Source organism: Sorex fumeus, unplaced genomic scaffold (assembly GCF_029834395.1).
Source record: "Sorex fumeus unplaced genomic scaffold, SorFum_2.1 ptg000044l, whole genome shotgun sequence".
Lineage (NCBI taxonomy): Eukaryota > Metazoa > Chordata > Mammalia > Eulipotyphla > Soricidae > Sorex > Sorex fumeus.
In genome coordinates this window covers 66,560,294-66,577,853 of record NW_026606101.1, presented here as the reverse complement: position 1 = coordinate 66,577,853, position 17,560 = coordinate 66,560,294, and the positions used below count along the sequence as shown (strand labels likewise).

General features: G+C 38.7%; 1 protein-coding gene across 1 annotated transcript in view; it reads left to right on the top strand.

Annotated features, from left to right (window-relative positions):
• STAG1 (STAG1 cohesin complex component) overlaps positions 1-17,560 on the top strand; it is a 354,244-nt gene that overhangs the window by 111,742 nt on the left and 224,942 nt on the right. The window contains exons 2-3 of the mRNA XM_056121608.1: positions 3,494-3,598; positions 11,601-11,703. Of these exons, the coding sequence (XP_055977583.1) occupies positions 3,570-3,598; positions 11,601-11,703 (132 nt within the window). The 5' untranslated portion in view covers positions 3,494-3,569. The remainder of the gene's footprint in view (positions 1-3,493; positions 3,599-11,600; positions 11,704-17,560) is intronic.

Here is a 17,560-nt window from a genome sequence, read left to right as displayed (position 1 = left end):
ACCTGGGTTCGATTCCTCCATTCCCTCTTGGAGAGCCCGGCAAGCTACAGAGAGTATCCACCTTCATGGCACAGCCTGGCAAGCTACCGTGATGATATGCCAAAAACAGTACCAACAAGTCTACTTCCTTTCCCTCTGGCTGTTCTTGGGTGTCACTCCAGAGATGTGCTCAGGGATCATGTATAGTGCCAGGGGTCCAATTGGGGTCAGCCCTATTCAGGGCATGTGCTTAGACTCCTGAACTCTTTCACTGTCCAGCTTCATTACTTTCTGTGTTATTTCCACACCATCATTTACTGAATACCATTCCTTTCCTCTTCTCTGTCTTTTTTGGTGTGTGTGTTGGGGGGAGTGTCTACACACCTGGCAGTGCTTAGGGTTTATTCCTGTCTCTGTGCTTAGGAATCTTTTTTTTTTTTTTTTTTTTTTTTTTTTGCCTTTTCAGTCACACCTGGTGATGCACAGGGGTTGCTGCTGGCTCTACACTCAGAAATTACTCCTGGCAGTGCTCTGGGGACCATATGGGATGCTGGGAATTGAACTTGGGTTGGCTGTGTGCAAGGTAAATGCCTTACCTGCTGTGCTATAACTCCAGCCCCCTAGGGATCATTCTTGGCAGTGTTCAGGAAACCATATGGCATGCCAGGGCTTGGACCCCAGTCAGCCACATGCAATGAAAGTGACCTACTGATTTGACTATCGCTCTGGCCCCTGTGTTTTTTCTGTTCCATGGTCTTGCACCCTTTCCATATTTACTTGACCAAAATTTGACAGTTATTTTCTGGACTATTACATTGTTGTACACACATATATTTGTCTCTATGCAAGTATTACACTCTCCCCCCTTTAAAAAAATACAGAATGGTTTGTTTAAAGAAATTAGGGAATTGGGGAAGAGAGATAAAATGAACTCCAAGATGAAGAGAGATAATGATCTCCAATTGAAATGGCAGTAAAAACCCCAGTATTGGGGTGGCGTTGGGGTCAGGCATGGAGAGGAAACAAAATGCACCATCAAGTTAAAGGGAGAAACTGTATGTAAATCTTATATTGACATATGGGTGACTCCCAATGTTGAGATGTTTACAGAGTTGAGAGTATCACACTTTTTGTTTTGTGCCACACCTGTTAGTGCCTAAGGCTTCCTTCTGACTCTGTGCTCAGGGATTACTTACTCTTGGTGGGTCTTGGAGGCACCTATGGGATGCTGGGGATCAAACCTGACTTGTTTGTGTGCACAGTGAAGCTCCCTACTCGCTATACTAGCTCTTCAGCCTCCCATGCTCTTAATCAGTGTTGATTTATAGCAAACTCTGAATCAGTACGATGAATCCTCCACTTTTGCTTTTTTAAAAATTGTTTTGGCTTTTTTGTTAGCTTGTTTTTGAACCACACCTGGCAGTGCTCAGGGGTTACTCCTGGCTCTGAGCTCAGGAATTAACTCCTGGGGGGTCTTGAAAGACCATATGTGGTACCTGGTCGGCTGGGTGCAAGGCAAATCCCTTAATCACGGTATTATTGTTCCTACCCAAGATTGTTTTAAAAGTCTTTTCTTTGAGATGCTGTAAAAATATTTGTTGTGTTTTTGTGTTCAAGAGTAGTGAAGATTTTGGTAGCGATTTGTGGATCATTTTGGATCTTTTGCAGTATTAAGTTTTCCTATCCATGAAAACATATGTTTCCCTATCCATTAAGTGGTATCTCATTTCATTTCTTTCAGCAATGTTTTGTAGGCTTAAGTGTGCACAGGCCTTGTGCTCTGGGTATATTCTGACTCTATTCTCAAGGCACTATATGCCATGTTGGGATTGAACATGGCGATGCAAGTATCTTTCCCTCTGTTCTCTCTGATTCCTAGATTTAATTTTTAGTTGCTTTTCTTTCTGGTGATTTTGTTGTTCTGTTTGTTTCTGAGGGGGGGGAAAAAGCACGAGTTTTGCTGACTTGCAACATTACTAGTATTTTGCTGCAGTTCATTCAAGATTTTCTATAATGTCCTCTGTGAATAGAGATAGTTTTATTTTCTTTCCTATTTGTATGGTAATTTGTTTCCTCTCATTGCTCTAGTTAGAACATACAGTAGTTCCTAGAACATAGAGTAGTTCATTTAAAGTGAAAGTGTTCATAGAGTAGTTCATTGAGATGAAAATGGATATTGTTTTTCTCTTCCTCCTGATTCTAGCGGGGAGAACTTGATTTTAGTCTTTAGTCAGTGAGTATGAAGTTGCCTATGTGTTTTATAAATAATTTTATAAAAAGTTTACGCCTAGCTCTGTTTTCAGTGCTTACTCCTGGCTTTGTTTTCAGGGGTCACACTTCTGATGGGCTTGGGGACCATAGTTCTTGGGATCCATCTCAGATTAGCTCTGTGCAAGGCAAGGGCCCTATATATGATATCTCCAGCCCTTTTGCTTCTTCTTAATATTTTACCAAAGATACATCTATTTTGGGGTTTCCTAGGGTTTTTTCCCAATGGCGTTTGTCATAATTTGGGATGATCATATGATCACCCCTCCTCCCTTTATGTGCTATTGAATAATTATCTATTGTTGAACTACTCTTGCATTCCTGGAATAAATCCTACTTGCCTGTGTGTGCGATTTTAAGGGATACTGCTTTTCAGTTTTCTTGCATTTCTTTGGAATGACACGCTGTAGCTACATTGATTAAGTTTGGAAGTCTTTTTTTTTTTTTTTTAAAGACTTGGAGACAGATTGGTGTTAGATTTTCTGTGAAGCCATCTGATTCTGGGTTTTCTGTTGTGAGATTTTTGATAACATTCTTGTTAAGTGTTACAGATATTCAGGCTTAAATTTTTTTGAAACAGCTTTCAGAAGTTGTGTTTCTAGGAATCTTTTAATTTAATGCAATTTATTGGCACAGTTTCCCATCTTATTTTCTTAAATTTTTTATTATTCTAGATTAATAGTATTTCCCCCAGCTTTAAGATTAAAATATTTTCAACTCTCAACTTTTTTTTTTTTAATGTAAATGTATAATAGTTTTCTCTGAGAACGGGAAGGAAATCTTAGCCCTTTGACAACATGGATGAACTTGAAGATATTTCTGCTAAGGGAAATAACCATGAGAAAGAGAACCAACTACCAGTTATTTATGAAATCTTAAACCTCCCCCCTCACCTCAACATTTTATATCCTCCTCCTCTCACCCCCCAGTGACATTCATGGAGATAGCAGAAAAGTGATTACTGTGGAATGTGAGAAATAACGAGGTTTATAGATGAATAAAGTCTTAGGAACAAATGTGTATCACAGTAGTTGATAACACTATTTGTACAATTGAGATTTACTAAGTGCTTAGATACTCTCCACCCTCAAAGAGAAAGTAAAGTACATGAAATGATGGATGGCTTCTCTTAAGGGACTGGGGAGATGGCTGTGTATATGTATGCCACATTGTTATATTGTTTCAAAATATCTTAAAGTTTAACCATTAATATCTGAATAAAGATGTACTTTTTTTTTTCAAACAGGATTGCTGTTGAGGTTATTGCAGAAGTTTTGAATTGTACCACACTTAATTCTTTTGCCCCATTGTGGAATCCAGCAATGATTACTTCAGAGTTACCAGTGTTACAGTAAGTATTGCAGTTTTTTTTTCCCAAAAAAAAATCTGATATTTTTTATATCAAATTTCATTTTGAAACACCACCAATATCTATCTTTCAGTTTCCCTGAAGTAGAGAGATACAAATACATCTTTTCTAGCTGGTTAATTTCTTTTATTAGTTAACCTTTTTATTAGTCTTATACTTAGACATGTTTGGTTTGGACATAATAATTTTTTTCTTTGTACTTTATTTCATCTCGTCAATAATGCCAACCTGTTCAGTTCATTAGAACTTTAAGTCGTAGTTGAAGTGTCATGTATGTCTGGGATAAAGCTTCTTTGATTCCTCAACATTGCGGTTAGTTTCCTCGTGTAATGTTTTTTGCTTTTTTTCTGGCATCATGCTCAATAACATTTTATTCTGACGGTGCTCAGGTATTATTCCTGACTATGCACTCAGGAATTTCTCCTTGTGGTGCTCAGTGGATCATAAGGGATGCTAGGGATAGAACCGTGGTCAGCCTTGTGCAAAGTAAATGCACATGTGCAAGGCTATCTCTCTGGCCTTCTATGACATTTTATAATCTTTTTTTTTCTTCCACTTTTTGATTTGATTTTGGGGTTGTGTTGGGTGGTGCTTGAGGGCTACTATTTATTTGCTCAGGGGTAGCTACCGGCATTGCTTGGAGACCTACGAGGTACTAGGGATCTTCTCTATGTAAACGCACATTCAGCTCTTTGAAACACCTCTCCTCACTGCTAGGAGTGGTTATAACTTTTAATTTTATTTAATAAATTAGATATGAATAGATGTATTTTAATGGTTGAATTTACAGAAATAACTTTAATGGTCGTTTATGGTGGTGGGTTTTTCTTTTTCTTTTTTTTGCGGGGGAGGGCACACCTGGCAGTTCTCAGGTGTTATTCCTGGCTCTGCACTCAGGAATTACTCCTGGCAGTACATGGGGGATCATTTGGGATGCCAGAGACTGAACCTGAACCCAGGTTGGGCACATGCAAGTAAAGCCCTCCCACTGTACTATTGCTATGGTCCCTGATCTAGCAGTATTTTTTAAAGATGTATTTTAACATTAACTTTTCTCCCTTTTTCTTTGTTGTTGGGGACTGTGCTCATCTGGTTGTATGGTGTCCTAGAGATCACACTAGACTTGTGGGTTGTTGCCAAGGATGAACTTGTGTTCTCATACCTGCAAAGCAGATTCTTTACTATTGAGTTATTTTTGTACCACTGACTTGATAATATTTAACATTTTCTCAGTGAGTTATTTTTGATAAAAAATAATTTTGTAAGATCTGAAAGAGAATAGTAATATAAGCTTATTGATAAATGCACTTTAGTTTCAGTGGTAAGCTGAAGATGGTACTCTTGGTTAAGACACAGTTTTCTGAGAATGTTTTCAGATGCACTAGCAGCATAATTATCTTGCTTATTAATTCATTCATGTGGAAATACTGTTTTGTAATGAAAGGAAACATGATATATCTCTTGGTATTTGTAATCTTTTATTCCCATCACAGTAAAGTGAAGATTATAGTGAAATTGAGCCCTAAGTTTTCCACTAAACAGGCTTTTGATCCAGTAATTCTTAATGCTTTACTTGAATTAAATTCTTAATGATTTGTCTGTTGTAGACAGTGGATAGGTCATTCTAGTCGGGGACCTTTTGCCTTGGCTTACTTTGGTAATTGTAATTACTGATGGATTTTTCACTTTAGTGCTCTTTAATATTAAGCACTGTCAAGTATTTTAAAGAACAACATGTTTAGATATTCCACTACATGTTCCAGTTCCAGGAAATACACTAGATTTTGGGTATAGAAAAATAGGAGACAGTATTTGTTGCTATGTAACTTAAGTAGATATTACTCAATTCAAAATAATAGATCTAAAACTACTATAGGTAAGCCGAAGATTTTAATAGAAAGTGTCAGCCTATGTTTTGATTTTAGTCTACTTTTCTAAGGAAGAAATAATTGAGTTTAAGATTGAATTGCAAATTTGGGGGAAGAAGCAAGGAGAATAGTATTAGTTCTGCACTTAACTAATTCCTTTAGGAATGGCATCTGCAAAAAGGATTCTAAAGATTCTTTTGGTAGGTTTGTTTGACTGTTTTTGCAACCTCCTTGAGGTTGGAGATGAAGAGTGATATTGCTTAAGATAAGGTTTGTGGGTAGTATAGAGATATTATTATGTAGCTACCAGATAAATCACATTAATTTTCAGTATTTTTTTCTAGGAGCAGTAGGCAGTCACTAAAGTCAAGTTTTAATTATGAGAGAGATGTAATAAGATATACTTAGAAAATAACTCTTAATACAGTACCATGATTAGTTTGAAAGCTGCAGCAGTAAAGCAAAGAGACCCTGAAGGATGATAATGCAGTATCTAGAGTAGAGTTGAAGATAAGTTTGACCTGATTACAGAGGAAATGGAAGATAGATAAGAGATTTCCAGGGAGCAAAAATTTATGTTTGACCTTACTCGTCATTCTTTATGTCCAGTAATAATATAAATGTGAATTAGCCATTTGAAATATTTTGTATAGCAGTTGTTCAAAATTTGGCTTTGCACACTTCTTGACCTTTAGATATTTGTTGATGTGTAATATGAGCCAACACACTAAGTTCTCTTCATAATGGTGCAAAACTGCCACTGTCATGGTCTTCCCTTCGTTTATCGATTTGCTCAAGTGGGCCCAGTAACGTCTCCATTGTGACATTTGTTACGGTTTTGGGAATATCGAAAACATCACGGGTAGCTTGCCAGGCTTTGCCATGCGGGAGAGATACACTTTGTAGCTTGCCGGGCTCTCGGAGGGGGGTGTGGAGGAATCGAACTTGGGTCAGCCAGGTTGACCACGTGCAAGGCAAACGCCCTACCCGCTGTGCTATCGCAACAGGTGCAAAACTAGATGCGATTTTAACTGGGGACTGGTAGAAAAGTCATTATATTAATATTATATATACCATGGAGTACCTTGTATTTAATATGTTTATATGAGAAATTCCTATTTAACTGTTTAAAATAAAAGTACAGCACATCTTACCACAGATAAGATACCTGTTCCCAGCTGAGACTTTCAGGGTGATCAGGGGAGCAGACTGGCTCTGGTCCTGCCAACCCCCACTTCCTACCTCCACCCCACCCCAGCTGTTCTCATACCGCAAAACCACCTCCATGCCTCTGGCCAGGCTGCCCAGTTAAATATTTTGAATTTTCTGGAGTAGCATCTCCAAACCCACAATACTAGTAGTAGCACACCAAATTAGATGTTATGTAATTGCGGTATAAAGCAGTTAACTAATGTAATGTCCCTCTGACCCCTCCAGGATATTTCTATGAATGTTTCACCCAAGAGAAATATTTGTTGGGCTGAAGAGTACAGTGGGTAGGGTGCTTGCCTTGCACACAGCCAACCTAAATTCGATCCTTGTCATCCTAAATTCCAGCACTGAGTAACCAGAGCCAGAAGTAACCCTTGAACATTGTCAGGTGTCACCCAAAAACCAAACCAAAACAAATTTTTAAAGAACATCAACATAATATTTTTAGCATAGTGTCTTAATGTGGAATTTGAAAATTGAATTGACCTTGATATCTAAGTGGACTTGGCCACTTAATTAGGTTTATTAGAATATAAGCCAAGATTATTGGTTTTCAGATCCTTCATTTCCTTATCTATAAAATAGGGACAATAGCATGTCTTTAAAAATTTTTTTTAATGCTTTTGTTCATTATATATTTAGGTAATACATACAAGCTAGTACGGAGTATGTATTAAGCATAGCTATTTAGAATGTAGTGCAGAGAAAAAGTAGTTTTTGTTGTTATTTGGTGGAGATAAAATAACTCAGGAATTGAACAAACTGCTGCTGGTGACGCACGTTTCTGTTTTGTAGATCAAGTATTATTCAACCAAAGTCATGTTCATTCATTTATGCATTGATAAAGTGATAATTGCGATCCTATGTATGAAGTGCTTACCATACAGACCTTTGAGAAAATGCTTCTGATTGGAGAACTGAGATCCATAATTTAAACACCATGTTACTAAAGAAGATTTGCAGCTAGGGACGTAGACTGATAAGAGAATGTTAATGATGGTATGGGTAGAATGACTTAATCCTGGGTGCAGTAGTAGAAGCAGGGTCAGATGATGCTGTTTTATAAAAGGTTGGTTATGGTTTATTAATGGAAAAGAGGCAGGATTATTATAGTGAGAACTACTCAAGAGTGCTTGTTAACTTGTGGCACAAAAGAAGATTGATGTGATTCTAACATCTTTACTAAAACAGGGTAATGGTGACAATAAATTTGTATACCAGATTAAAGCATTTTATGCATTAATAAATTAACATATTAATGGTGATGACACGAGTAGAAAACTAGAATTAAGTCAATACTGGACTAATTTTTTATGAGGTATTTGTAGAATTTAAGATGTAATAAAATAAGCATACTCTACATTCAGTTACAAATCTTAAATTATAGTTTGGAATTGTCTGTAGATTTATTGATAATGCATTAAAGTCATTTGCCTAGTAATTTCATATCTTCGGTTTAAGATTTGTGGATTGCTGTTCTTAAGAATGTTATGTTTTAAGGGAGAAGAGCAGACACTAAAGAATTAAGCTTTCAGATATAAGCACGAAGTGGGACTGGACATATAGTACAAAGAAAGGTAAAGGAACTTGCCTTGTGCGTGACCACAACATCGGTTTGAATCCCAGCACTGCATTTGGTCTTTTCAACATGATCAGGTGTAGCCCCTGAGCACAGGGTAAGGTTTGGCTCCAAAACAATCAAATAAGAAATTCAGGAATAAACAAAAAGGTGGAATGGAACTAAAAACTTCGAATGAAAGTGAAAAATAATAAATTTTGAGTTGGACTTTCATTTTTATGTTCCTACCTGATATTTGTAATATGCAGATAATTTATCAAACTCAGTAAGGACGTTCTTTATTTTGCACTCTAAACATTTCAGCATCATTTTGGAGCTCATCTGAGAGCCCATTATTAAATTTCCAGGTATTTAGTGACCTAACTAAATATACATAACCACTGTAAAAAGCTAAATTATATAGATTTCAAATAATATTTTAAAATAAAAAAATAAACACCCCAAACATCACTATTATCTCACAGATGTTAATATTTTCTGTTCTCTGGAGTGATTGGGTCCCCCCCCCTCATTTTTTCTTTTTTTGTTTGGTTTTGATTTGGGGGCCACACCCAGAAGTGCTTAGGACTTACTCTTGATTCTGCACTCAGGGGATCAATCCCTCTTACCGGTGTCGAGCTGGTAGACGTGCTGGGGATGGAACCTAGGTAGGCCACATGCAAGGCAAGCACCTGTCCACTTTATTATAGCTCCAGCTCTCTCTTGTCACTGTCACTGTCCTCCCGTTGTTCATTGATTTGCTCAAGCGGGCCCAGTAACGTCTCCATTGAAGACTTTGTTGTTACTGTGTTTGGCATATCGAATTTATCACGGGTAGCTTTCCAGGCTTTGCCGCACGGGCAAGATACTCTCGGTAGCTTGTGGGCCTCTCCGAGAGGGGCGGAGGAATCAAACTCGGTCGGCCATGTTGGTTGCATGCAAGGCAAACGCCCTACTGCTGTGCTATCGCTCCAGCCCTCTCTAAAGATTTTTATTTATACCTATTATATTTGTGTACGATGGAAGCTATTTCATGGTAGTGTTTCTGCTATCCATTATTTCCGATTATAATTTTGGTATTCTCCCATCAGTAATTTCAAATTGGATTTGGTGGACGTGTTTGTACCATGAATATCAGGGAGCACTAAAGATCAGTGTTCCATTTATTATTTTTAAGTTATCTATAGATTTTTAAAAGTGATAAGGAAATAATTATTAATTTGATTAAATGGTTTATTAGGTCTATAGTCCATAGGTTACAATAGCATAGAAATAAACGAAAGCATTTCTCTACTCTGCCAGTACCTTCATGTGTGCGGAGAGTGGTCTCAGCATGGTGGTGGCTGGTCCTGGAGGTCTTCGGCTGCCGGAGCCCTGGTCGGGGCGGGGAGGAAAGCTCAACCCGCTCCCCTCCAAGGGGCCCCAGCAAGGAACAGCCAGGCGCGGGGGCAGAAGACTGCACTGTTCTCATCCGGGAGCTGGATTTTATAGTCTCTGAGTCTTGGCCGTTGATGGGATTACACGGCGCCAGGGGGCCAGGTGGTGGGTGTGACCCCCGCCTACTGGAATTTGGAGGATCTGGGTGGAGGATGCTCAACTCCAATCTCAGTAGGCTCGGAGATCTCGGCCCCGGAACCCGCGTGGCTTTGTCCCTCTGCCAGTACCTTCATGTGTGCGGAGAGTGGTCTCAGCATGGCGGTGGCAGATCCTTGAGGAAAGCTCAACCCGCTCCCCTCCAAGGGGCCCTGGCGAGGAACAGCCAGGCGCGGGGGCAGAAGACTGCACTGTTCTCGTCCGGGAGCTGGATTTTATAGTTTCTGAGTCTTGGCTGTTGATGGGATTAAGCCACGCGGGTTCCGGGGCTGAGATCTCCAAGCCTACTTGGATTGGAGTCGAGCATCCTCCACCCAGATCCTCCAAATTCCAGTAGGCGGGGGTCACACCCACCACCTGGCCCCCTGGCGCCGTGTAATCCCATCAACGGCCAAGACTCAGAGACTATAAAATCCAGCTCCCGGAACCGTGTGGCTGCATTTGTGGCCGTGCAACATCTTATCAGGACATCTTTTTATGACATCTTATTATCTCATTCCTACTTTGGACAAACTTGCAGGCTATCGAATGTAGCCTGCCCACAGGGCAGAGTCTGGCAAACTCCCCGTGGCGTACCAAATATGCCAAATACCAGTAACAATGATGGGTCTCATTCTCCTAAAGAGCCTTGAATATAATCTCAGGGCTAGGATGAAAGAGATGTTACTGGGGCCTGCTCGAGGCAATTGACGAATAACAGGATGATGAAATGAAATGAAATGAATTTCTCCACTATTTGAGAACTATTCTCCAATTTGGTAAATATGCTTTATCATTAAATAATGTGAAGTTCCAACAAATACCTTTATCATTTCACATGTGAACTCTTCATTAAAGTGATCACTCATCAACCATCTTTTATGTCAGAATCCTCCTTGCTCACCATTGGCAACCATATGTCAGCTCTGAGTATGAGTTTGGCAGATTATCAACATCACTTTATGGAATCAAATGCATTCAACTTTATATTACCATTGTATACAAATTACATATTACATATCTTCTGTTTTCCTTTCAGATAGTAGTTTTTTTTTTCCTTTCAGATAGTAGTTTCCTTTCAGTGTAGTTTTAAAAGAACTCTGTTAAAAATTTACTAGCAGTTATGTTTTCATGCTTTTATGAAAGGAAAAAATTTCTTAAGCCTTTGTTTCTATATTGAATTAATCTCTGCAGTTTTTCCCGCTTCTGTTTCACATAAGAGCTGCCATTTTCAGTGTCCCCGTCGTCCCCCCCCACCCCCCCCGTTTTGGAGAGTTCATTCAGTATAATGTGATATCAGACTGTGATGGTAGTATTTTTAATTTGCTAAAGAATTATATGGGAGATGGGTGCTGAAAATAAACAGAGGACCAAATATGATGGCCTCTCAGTATCTGTAGTACAAACCATAATGCCCCAAAGTAGAGAGAGAGTAAGAAGGAAAGTGCCTGTCATAAAGGTAAGGGTGAGGTGGGGTGGGGTGGGGTGGGGTGGAGTCAGGGTGGCAGGAGGAATACTGGGGGCCTAGGTGGTAGGAATCGCACACTGGTGGAGAGATGGGTGTTGATCATTGTATGACTGAAATTCAATCACAGAAGCTTTGTAACAGTGATACAATAAAAGAGTAAAAAAAAAAGGAAATACGTAATTTTTGCAAGCAGTTAAAAGTTGATACAAACAACTTTTGAATCACTATAGGAGATAAGCAAGATATATGATTAGACTATGAATTATTATGTTCATTTAAGTAATAAAATAATATCGTGTTTTCCAGGGATTCAACTAATGAAACTACTGCCCATTCAGATGCTGGTAGTGAACTTGAAGATACAGAGGGCAAGGGAAAAAGAAAAAGGGGTCGTCCTGGCCGGCCTCCAGTATGTATTATGCCTATGCCTATTTTCTTTGTTTCTGTATGATTTCAGAGTAAAGTAGTTTGATAGTTGTCAATTCCAGTACTGTTAATAATTTTTAAAAGTTTGAGCAGGACATTCATTAGTGTTTCAGACTTTATTCATTGTAACACTAGTTTATAAATCAAAGGAAATTGATTATAATATCTTGTTTGTATTCATATTTCTCTTTTAAATACTGGTTCATGTGAAGACATTGAGATGATTAACATTGGGTATAGTTGATTTAATTTCCCTGGTTTTTTAATGCAACTCTGATTTCTAGTGAGTTCCTAAATATACATTTTGCTAATATTAGTTTCATCTTTGAGACAAGTATCAGATTATAGTCTTGTTGGTATTAAAAAGTTCAGAAGAGCTCTAGGAATTACTGTTTTGAAGGGACAATTTTATGTATTTTATGCAAATCTATTAATCATTGTTTACATGTGTATTTTTTAAAAGACTGTTTTGAAAAAGATCATTCTCATTGAAAATAGTATGATTGTATTGAGAGTTTGTGGAGATGTGGCTTACACTCTTTTTGTACCTGTTTTTATGCGATGTAGGTTTATTTAGTTGATTGGGTTTTGTTTTTGGGGTTTTGTTTGTTTGTTTTTTGAGTGTTTTTTTGTTATTTTGGGGTTTTGGATTTTTTTTGGTCATACCCAGAAGTACTTTCGGGATATTGCTGGTTCTGTACTCAGGAGTGATCCCTCGAAGTACTTTGGGGAGCAACTGTGGTATCAGGAATTTGAACCAGAATTGGCTGCATATAGGGCAAGCATTTTACTCTCTGTGCTGTCTTTCTGGCGCCTGTAACTGGGTAATGGATTTTTTCCCCCCATCTCATTGAAGTTATTATTGTAGAAAACTTCAGACTCCTTTTACAAAAGTGGTATTATAGTAATATGAACTTTCCATTAAATCATTACCCAGCCTCAGCAATTATGAAGTCATGGGCAGTCAAATTTTATTCTTTATCCCAACTCCCCTTTAAGTACTATTTTGAAGACCACTTTGTTTTGTTTTGTTTTGCTTTTTTTCCCTTAATTTTTTTTTATTAGTGAAACACCATGAGGTACAGTTACAGACTTACAGATTTTTGTGCTTGGGTTTCAGTTATACAATGATCAAGTACCCATCCCTCCACCAGCGCCCATCCTCCACCACCGCGGGTCCCAGCATCCCACCCTGCCTCTGTGGCAGGGCATTCCCTTTGGTTTTCTCTCTCTCTCCTTTTGGATTCTGTGGTTTGCAAGAGAGGCATTGAGTGGTGAAGACCACTTTTGATGTCATTCCAACAGCAAATATTGTGATTTGGGGGGGTCCTCAAGGATCATTTCTGACGGGCTGTTGGAGGCACATGTATAGTGTCCTGGGAATCAAACCCAGGCTGGCCATATTCAATGCAAGTGCCTTATCTGCTGTATTATTTCTTCAGCTTCTTAAAATGTATTTTTGAAAGTTGGGTCTTTTAAAAAATATCACATTAATGGCATTATCATATTTAAATATTTTATTAAGTTTACCAAATAACTTTAGTTTTATTTCATAAGCTTTTTTAAAAAATATGTATAGTTTCTTTAAAAGCTTTATTTGCTTGTTTCTGGGCCATGCCCTGCTATGCTCAGGGATTGCTTTTGACTCTGCACACAGGATTCACTCCTGGTGGGCTTGGGGGATGATACAGTGTGCTGGGGATCAAACCTGGGTTGGTCATGTGCAGGGCGAGTGCCCTATGTGCTCCATCCCCTCTTTGAAGATTTATGCAAATAATGGCCACTTCATTTTAAAATTGTTAAAATTAATGAATACATTTTGAAAATGAAATTTTTGTATCTGTATTTATTCTTTGTAGGAACTTTAAAATGTTGTTATTCCATCAGTGCATACATATTTGCCACAGTTTTCAGTTAGTTTTAGTGAACCTCTATAACTTAATTTTTCTTGAAAAATTAAAGCGAAAAAAGGATAAAGTGATTTCTACCATTTTTAGCCTAAGTTAGTTGAAGAAGCCACTTCAATATATGTAGCATATCTTAATTGAAAGGGAAATTACATGGAGGAAGGGACAGGTATGATAATGACTATAATATTTCTCAATGATATAATATTATTTGGTGATAATGATATTCCTTATAAAAATAACTGGATAAAATTGAATAGTGTTTCCCTTAGTTTGGCACTCTTCTGCTTGCTCTAAAGAACCATAATAATTTTTTTTTTTGCTTTTTGGGTCACACCCGGCGATGCTCAGGGGTTACTCCTGGCTCATGCACTCAGGAATTGCTCCTGGCGGTGCTCAGGGGACCATATGGGGTGCTGGGAATCGAACCTGTGTCGGCCATGTTGGCTGCGTGCAAGGCAAATGCCCTACTCGCTGTGCTATCACTCCAGCCCAAAGAACCATAATATTTTTCTCAGACTGTAGTGATGCTACAAGCGATTGCTCTAGGAGTCATGACTTAAAAGTTAAATTTGTAAATAAGACTAAACTTGCTTGAAGGATGGAAAATAAATTTTCTGGTTGAGTGCTTATTTGAATTTGTCAGCCCTCATCCCAACCTCCAGTTGAAAATTACTGTTTTGTTCTGGGGCCACAACCAGCAGTGCTCAGGGGTTATTCCTGGCTCTGCACTAGAAAATCACCTCTGAAGGGCTCGTGGGACCACAAGGGATGCCAGAGATTGAACCTGGGTATGCTGCTGCAAGTGTACTACCCACTGTACTGTCCCTCAGGGCCTAATTGAAAATTCTTTGTGTAAGAACTTCAGGCTAAATGCTGTTTCCTTCCAGAAAGGCTTTAATTATTTTCTTTTTTAAAAAATTTTATTCTCATAAAGTTGTTCACAATATTTGATTACATTTGATATCCAAACACCAATCCTCCCACCATTACACCTTCCCACCCCCACATTTTGAATGTTTCCATCCGGAACTCCAAACCTTGCCCCCAAAGCAGAACCGAAACAATTTATTTTTTATTGCTTGTTATAAATAATCTGCTAAGTATGATCCAAAAAAGGTTTCTTAGAGGAAAGTGTGTGAAGATTGTTGTATTTTACCCAGGAGCCATTAAGCCCTTCTATAAGAGATTAGTAATATGTTGTTAAAGGTTGAGCCTTCTGTGCTCGGCAAGCTACCGAGAGTATTCGATATGCCAGACACAGTAACAACAAAGTCTCCAATGGAGATGTTACTGGGCCCGCTCGAGCAAATCGACGATCAACGGGAGGGCCTTTACCTTTATATATATATATAATTTTATTTTATTTTTTATGGGCTGGAGCGATAGCACAGCGGCAGGGCGTTTGCCTTGCACGCAGCCAACATGGCTGACCCGAGTTCGATTCCTCCGCCCCTCTCGGAGAGCCCGGCAAGCTACCGAGAGTATCTCGCCCGCACGGCAGAGCCTGGCAAGCTCCCCGTGACGTATTCGATATGCCACACACAGTAACAACAAAGTCTCCAATGGAGACGTTACTGGGCCCGCTCGAGCAAATCGATGAACAACGGGAGGACAGTGACAGTGATATATTTTTATATGTATTTATATCTGCATAAATATATTTCCCCCTAAGATTGGTTACCTTCTACTTTAAACTCTGTCAGATGTGGTGTGATACTCTTGGGTGTATTGGTGGTGTAAAGTATGAGCAGTCCAGGAATAGATTTTCTCGTGGGTGAGGCTCTCATGGGGAGCGGCTGTGAGCAGGGTGGGGTTGAACTCTGGAGGTTTTCAGCTGCTGGGACTGGCTCCATTGGGGCGGGGCGGGGCGCCCGACCTTGGGGTTGCCCCAGTGAAACAGCCTGGTGCAGGATCCGGCATCTTGGCTATGGCATATCATGTTGTACTCTCTTCTGAGAGATTTACTGTTGAGTCTCTGGATCATGGCCCTTAATGAGATTGTATGGCCCCAGAGTCAGCTTGTGGGGGCGACTGCCAAGCTGTAGGAGATGGGGCTTCATTTCTTTTAAACTGAAGACAATTTTCCGTCTCTTCAACAGGTTATTGTACCATTAAGAACCTATTTTAATGTCTCTGGAGCAATAATCTCTGAAATATTTTGGATTTTTTAGTTTATTTTTTTGGTGTGTATTTCAATACTTAGCTTTATCATGACAGTAAATATTATTTTTTGTTAACATTCTACTGTGTAACCTAGTTGGTGGATAGTATGCATTCAACCAAGATTTTTAGAATTGAAAAAATATTGAAGGATATTGTTTAATAACGTTGTAGAGATTGTATAATAACATTGTAGAGACTTGAGTGTGTTAGAATCTAGTTCACTTTGGCATGTTTGTTAGTTCACATGTCTTTCTGTGTCTTCATCTACCCCAATCAGACTCTTTTTATTGAATTTGGATACTATACAACTACCTGAGTTTCTTCCCTAGCTTTTCATTTGATTAGGAGATGCTTTTTTGTGCCATTTAATCCTCATACCTCCAGTATGAAATGTATTTGTATTCACTTTCTAGGGTAGAAAACAGAGTTTCAAAGTAGTATTTCTCCTAAGATATTATAGCAAGTAAAAAGAATTTGATTTTATATACCAATTCAATTCTTAAAATTAACAAAATGTTGAGCAGGAGTAATTGTATAAGCAGGGAAGGTAATTGCCTTGCATGTGGCCAACTTGCATTTGGTCCCCCGAGCACTGCCACATATGGTCCCCCTGAGCACTGCCAGGAGTGATTCCTGATCACAGAAACTAACAACAAAAATAACAGTGTCAAGTTTCTAACTAATTTTAAGAAGCATTATTGTTAGAATGATCATATTTGATCAATTTGTAACATAAAGTTCAGTCTTGAGATACTTATCCTGAGGTTCCCATTCATTAACTCCATTTGAACAATTCCAACTTTTAATAGTAAACAGTAATAAGGAATGTGTTCTTTATTTAACTACGTTGATACAGTTCATACTTCAAAAAATTTTATTCATAGTGCAGACTTAAAGTGTCATAGTGTCTGGCATAAAATGTACCGGCACCAATATTTACCACCAGTGTCAGATTCCTTCACTAGTGGCTCCAGGTTCTTCCCACCCTGAGCCTTTCTCCTTGACAGGCACATTAAAAGTTTTTTGAACTTGAATTAAATCACCATGATTTACAAAGTTAAGTATTAGGCATGTACTATTCCAACACAGTTCACCACCAGTGTCAATTTATGTTTGCCACTGTTTGCACATGCTTTCCCTGCCCTCCAACCTGTGTCCTTGGCAGGCACATTTCAAAGTTCAGTGGTTGTAGTTTAGGGTGCTTGTTTTCCGAGATGTTTTGTCGTTTTTTGATATATAGCTATACCTCTCCCATATCACTAGTATATCCTGACCCCTGTACTTAACCTTTCTCCCTGTTCCCCTTTATTTCTTTACATCTCTAGCTTTCTCCTCTGTAAACTCTGGAGTCATGGTAATCTAGATATCCCCTCATTCAAATATTGCATTCCCTCATTCATTTAGTCTACATACTACAGATAAGTGAGATCATCTTGGGTTTGTCCTTTTTCTGGTTGCCTTCACTCAATGTATCTTTCAGCTTCAACCAGGTTGCAGCAAAATGCATGATTTATTTCATCGTTCCCTACAGCTGCATAGTATTTGATAGTGTGTATGCCACATTTTCATAATCCACTCCTCTGTCGTTAAACACCCAGATTGATTTCATCTTAGCTATTGTTCTAAGTGCTGCGGCATATGAGTAATGGTGGATATGTGTTGTTTTGAAAGAAATTAAAAAATTTTTTTTCATTGCATCACCATGAGATTTGCAGTTATGAAACTGCTCATGATTGTGTTTCAGTCATACATTGTTCCAACACCTTT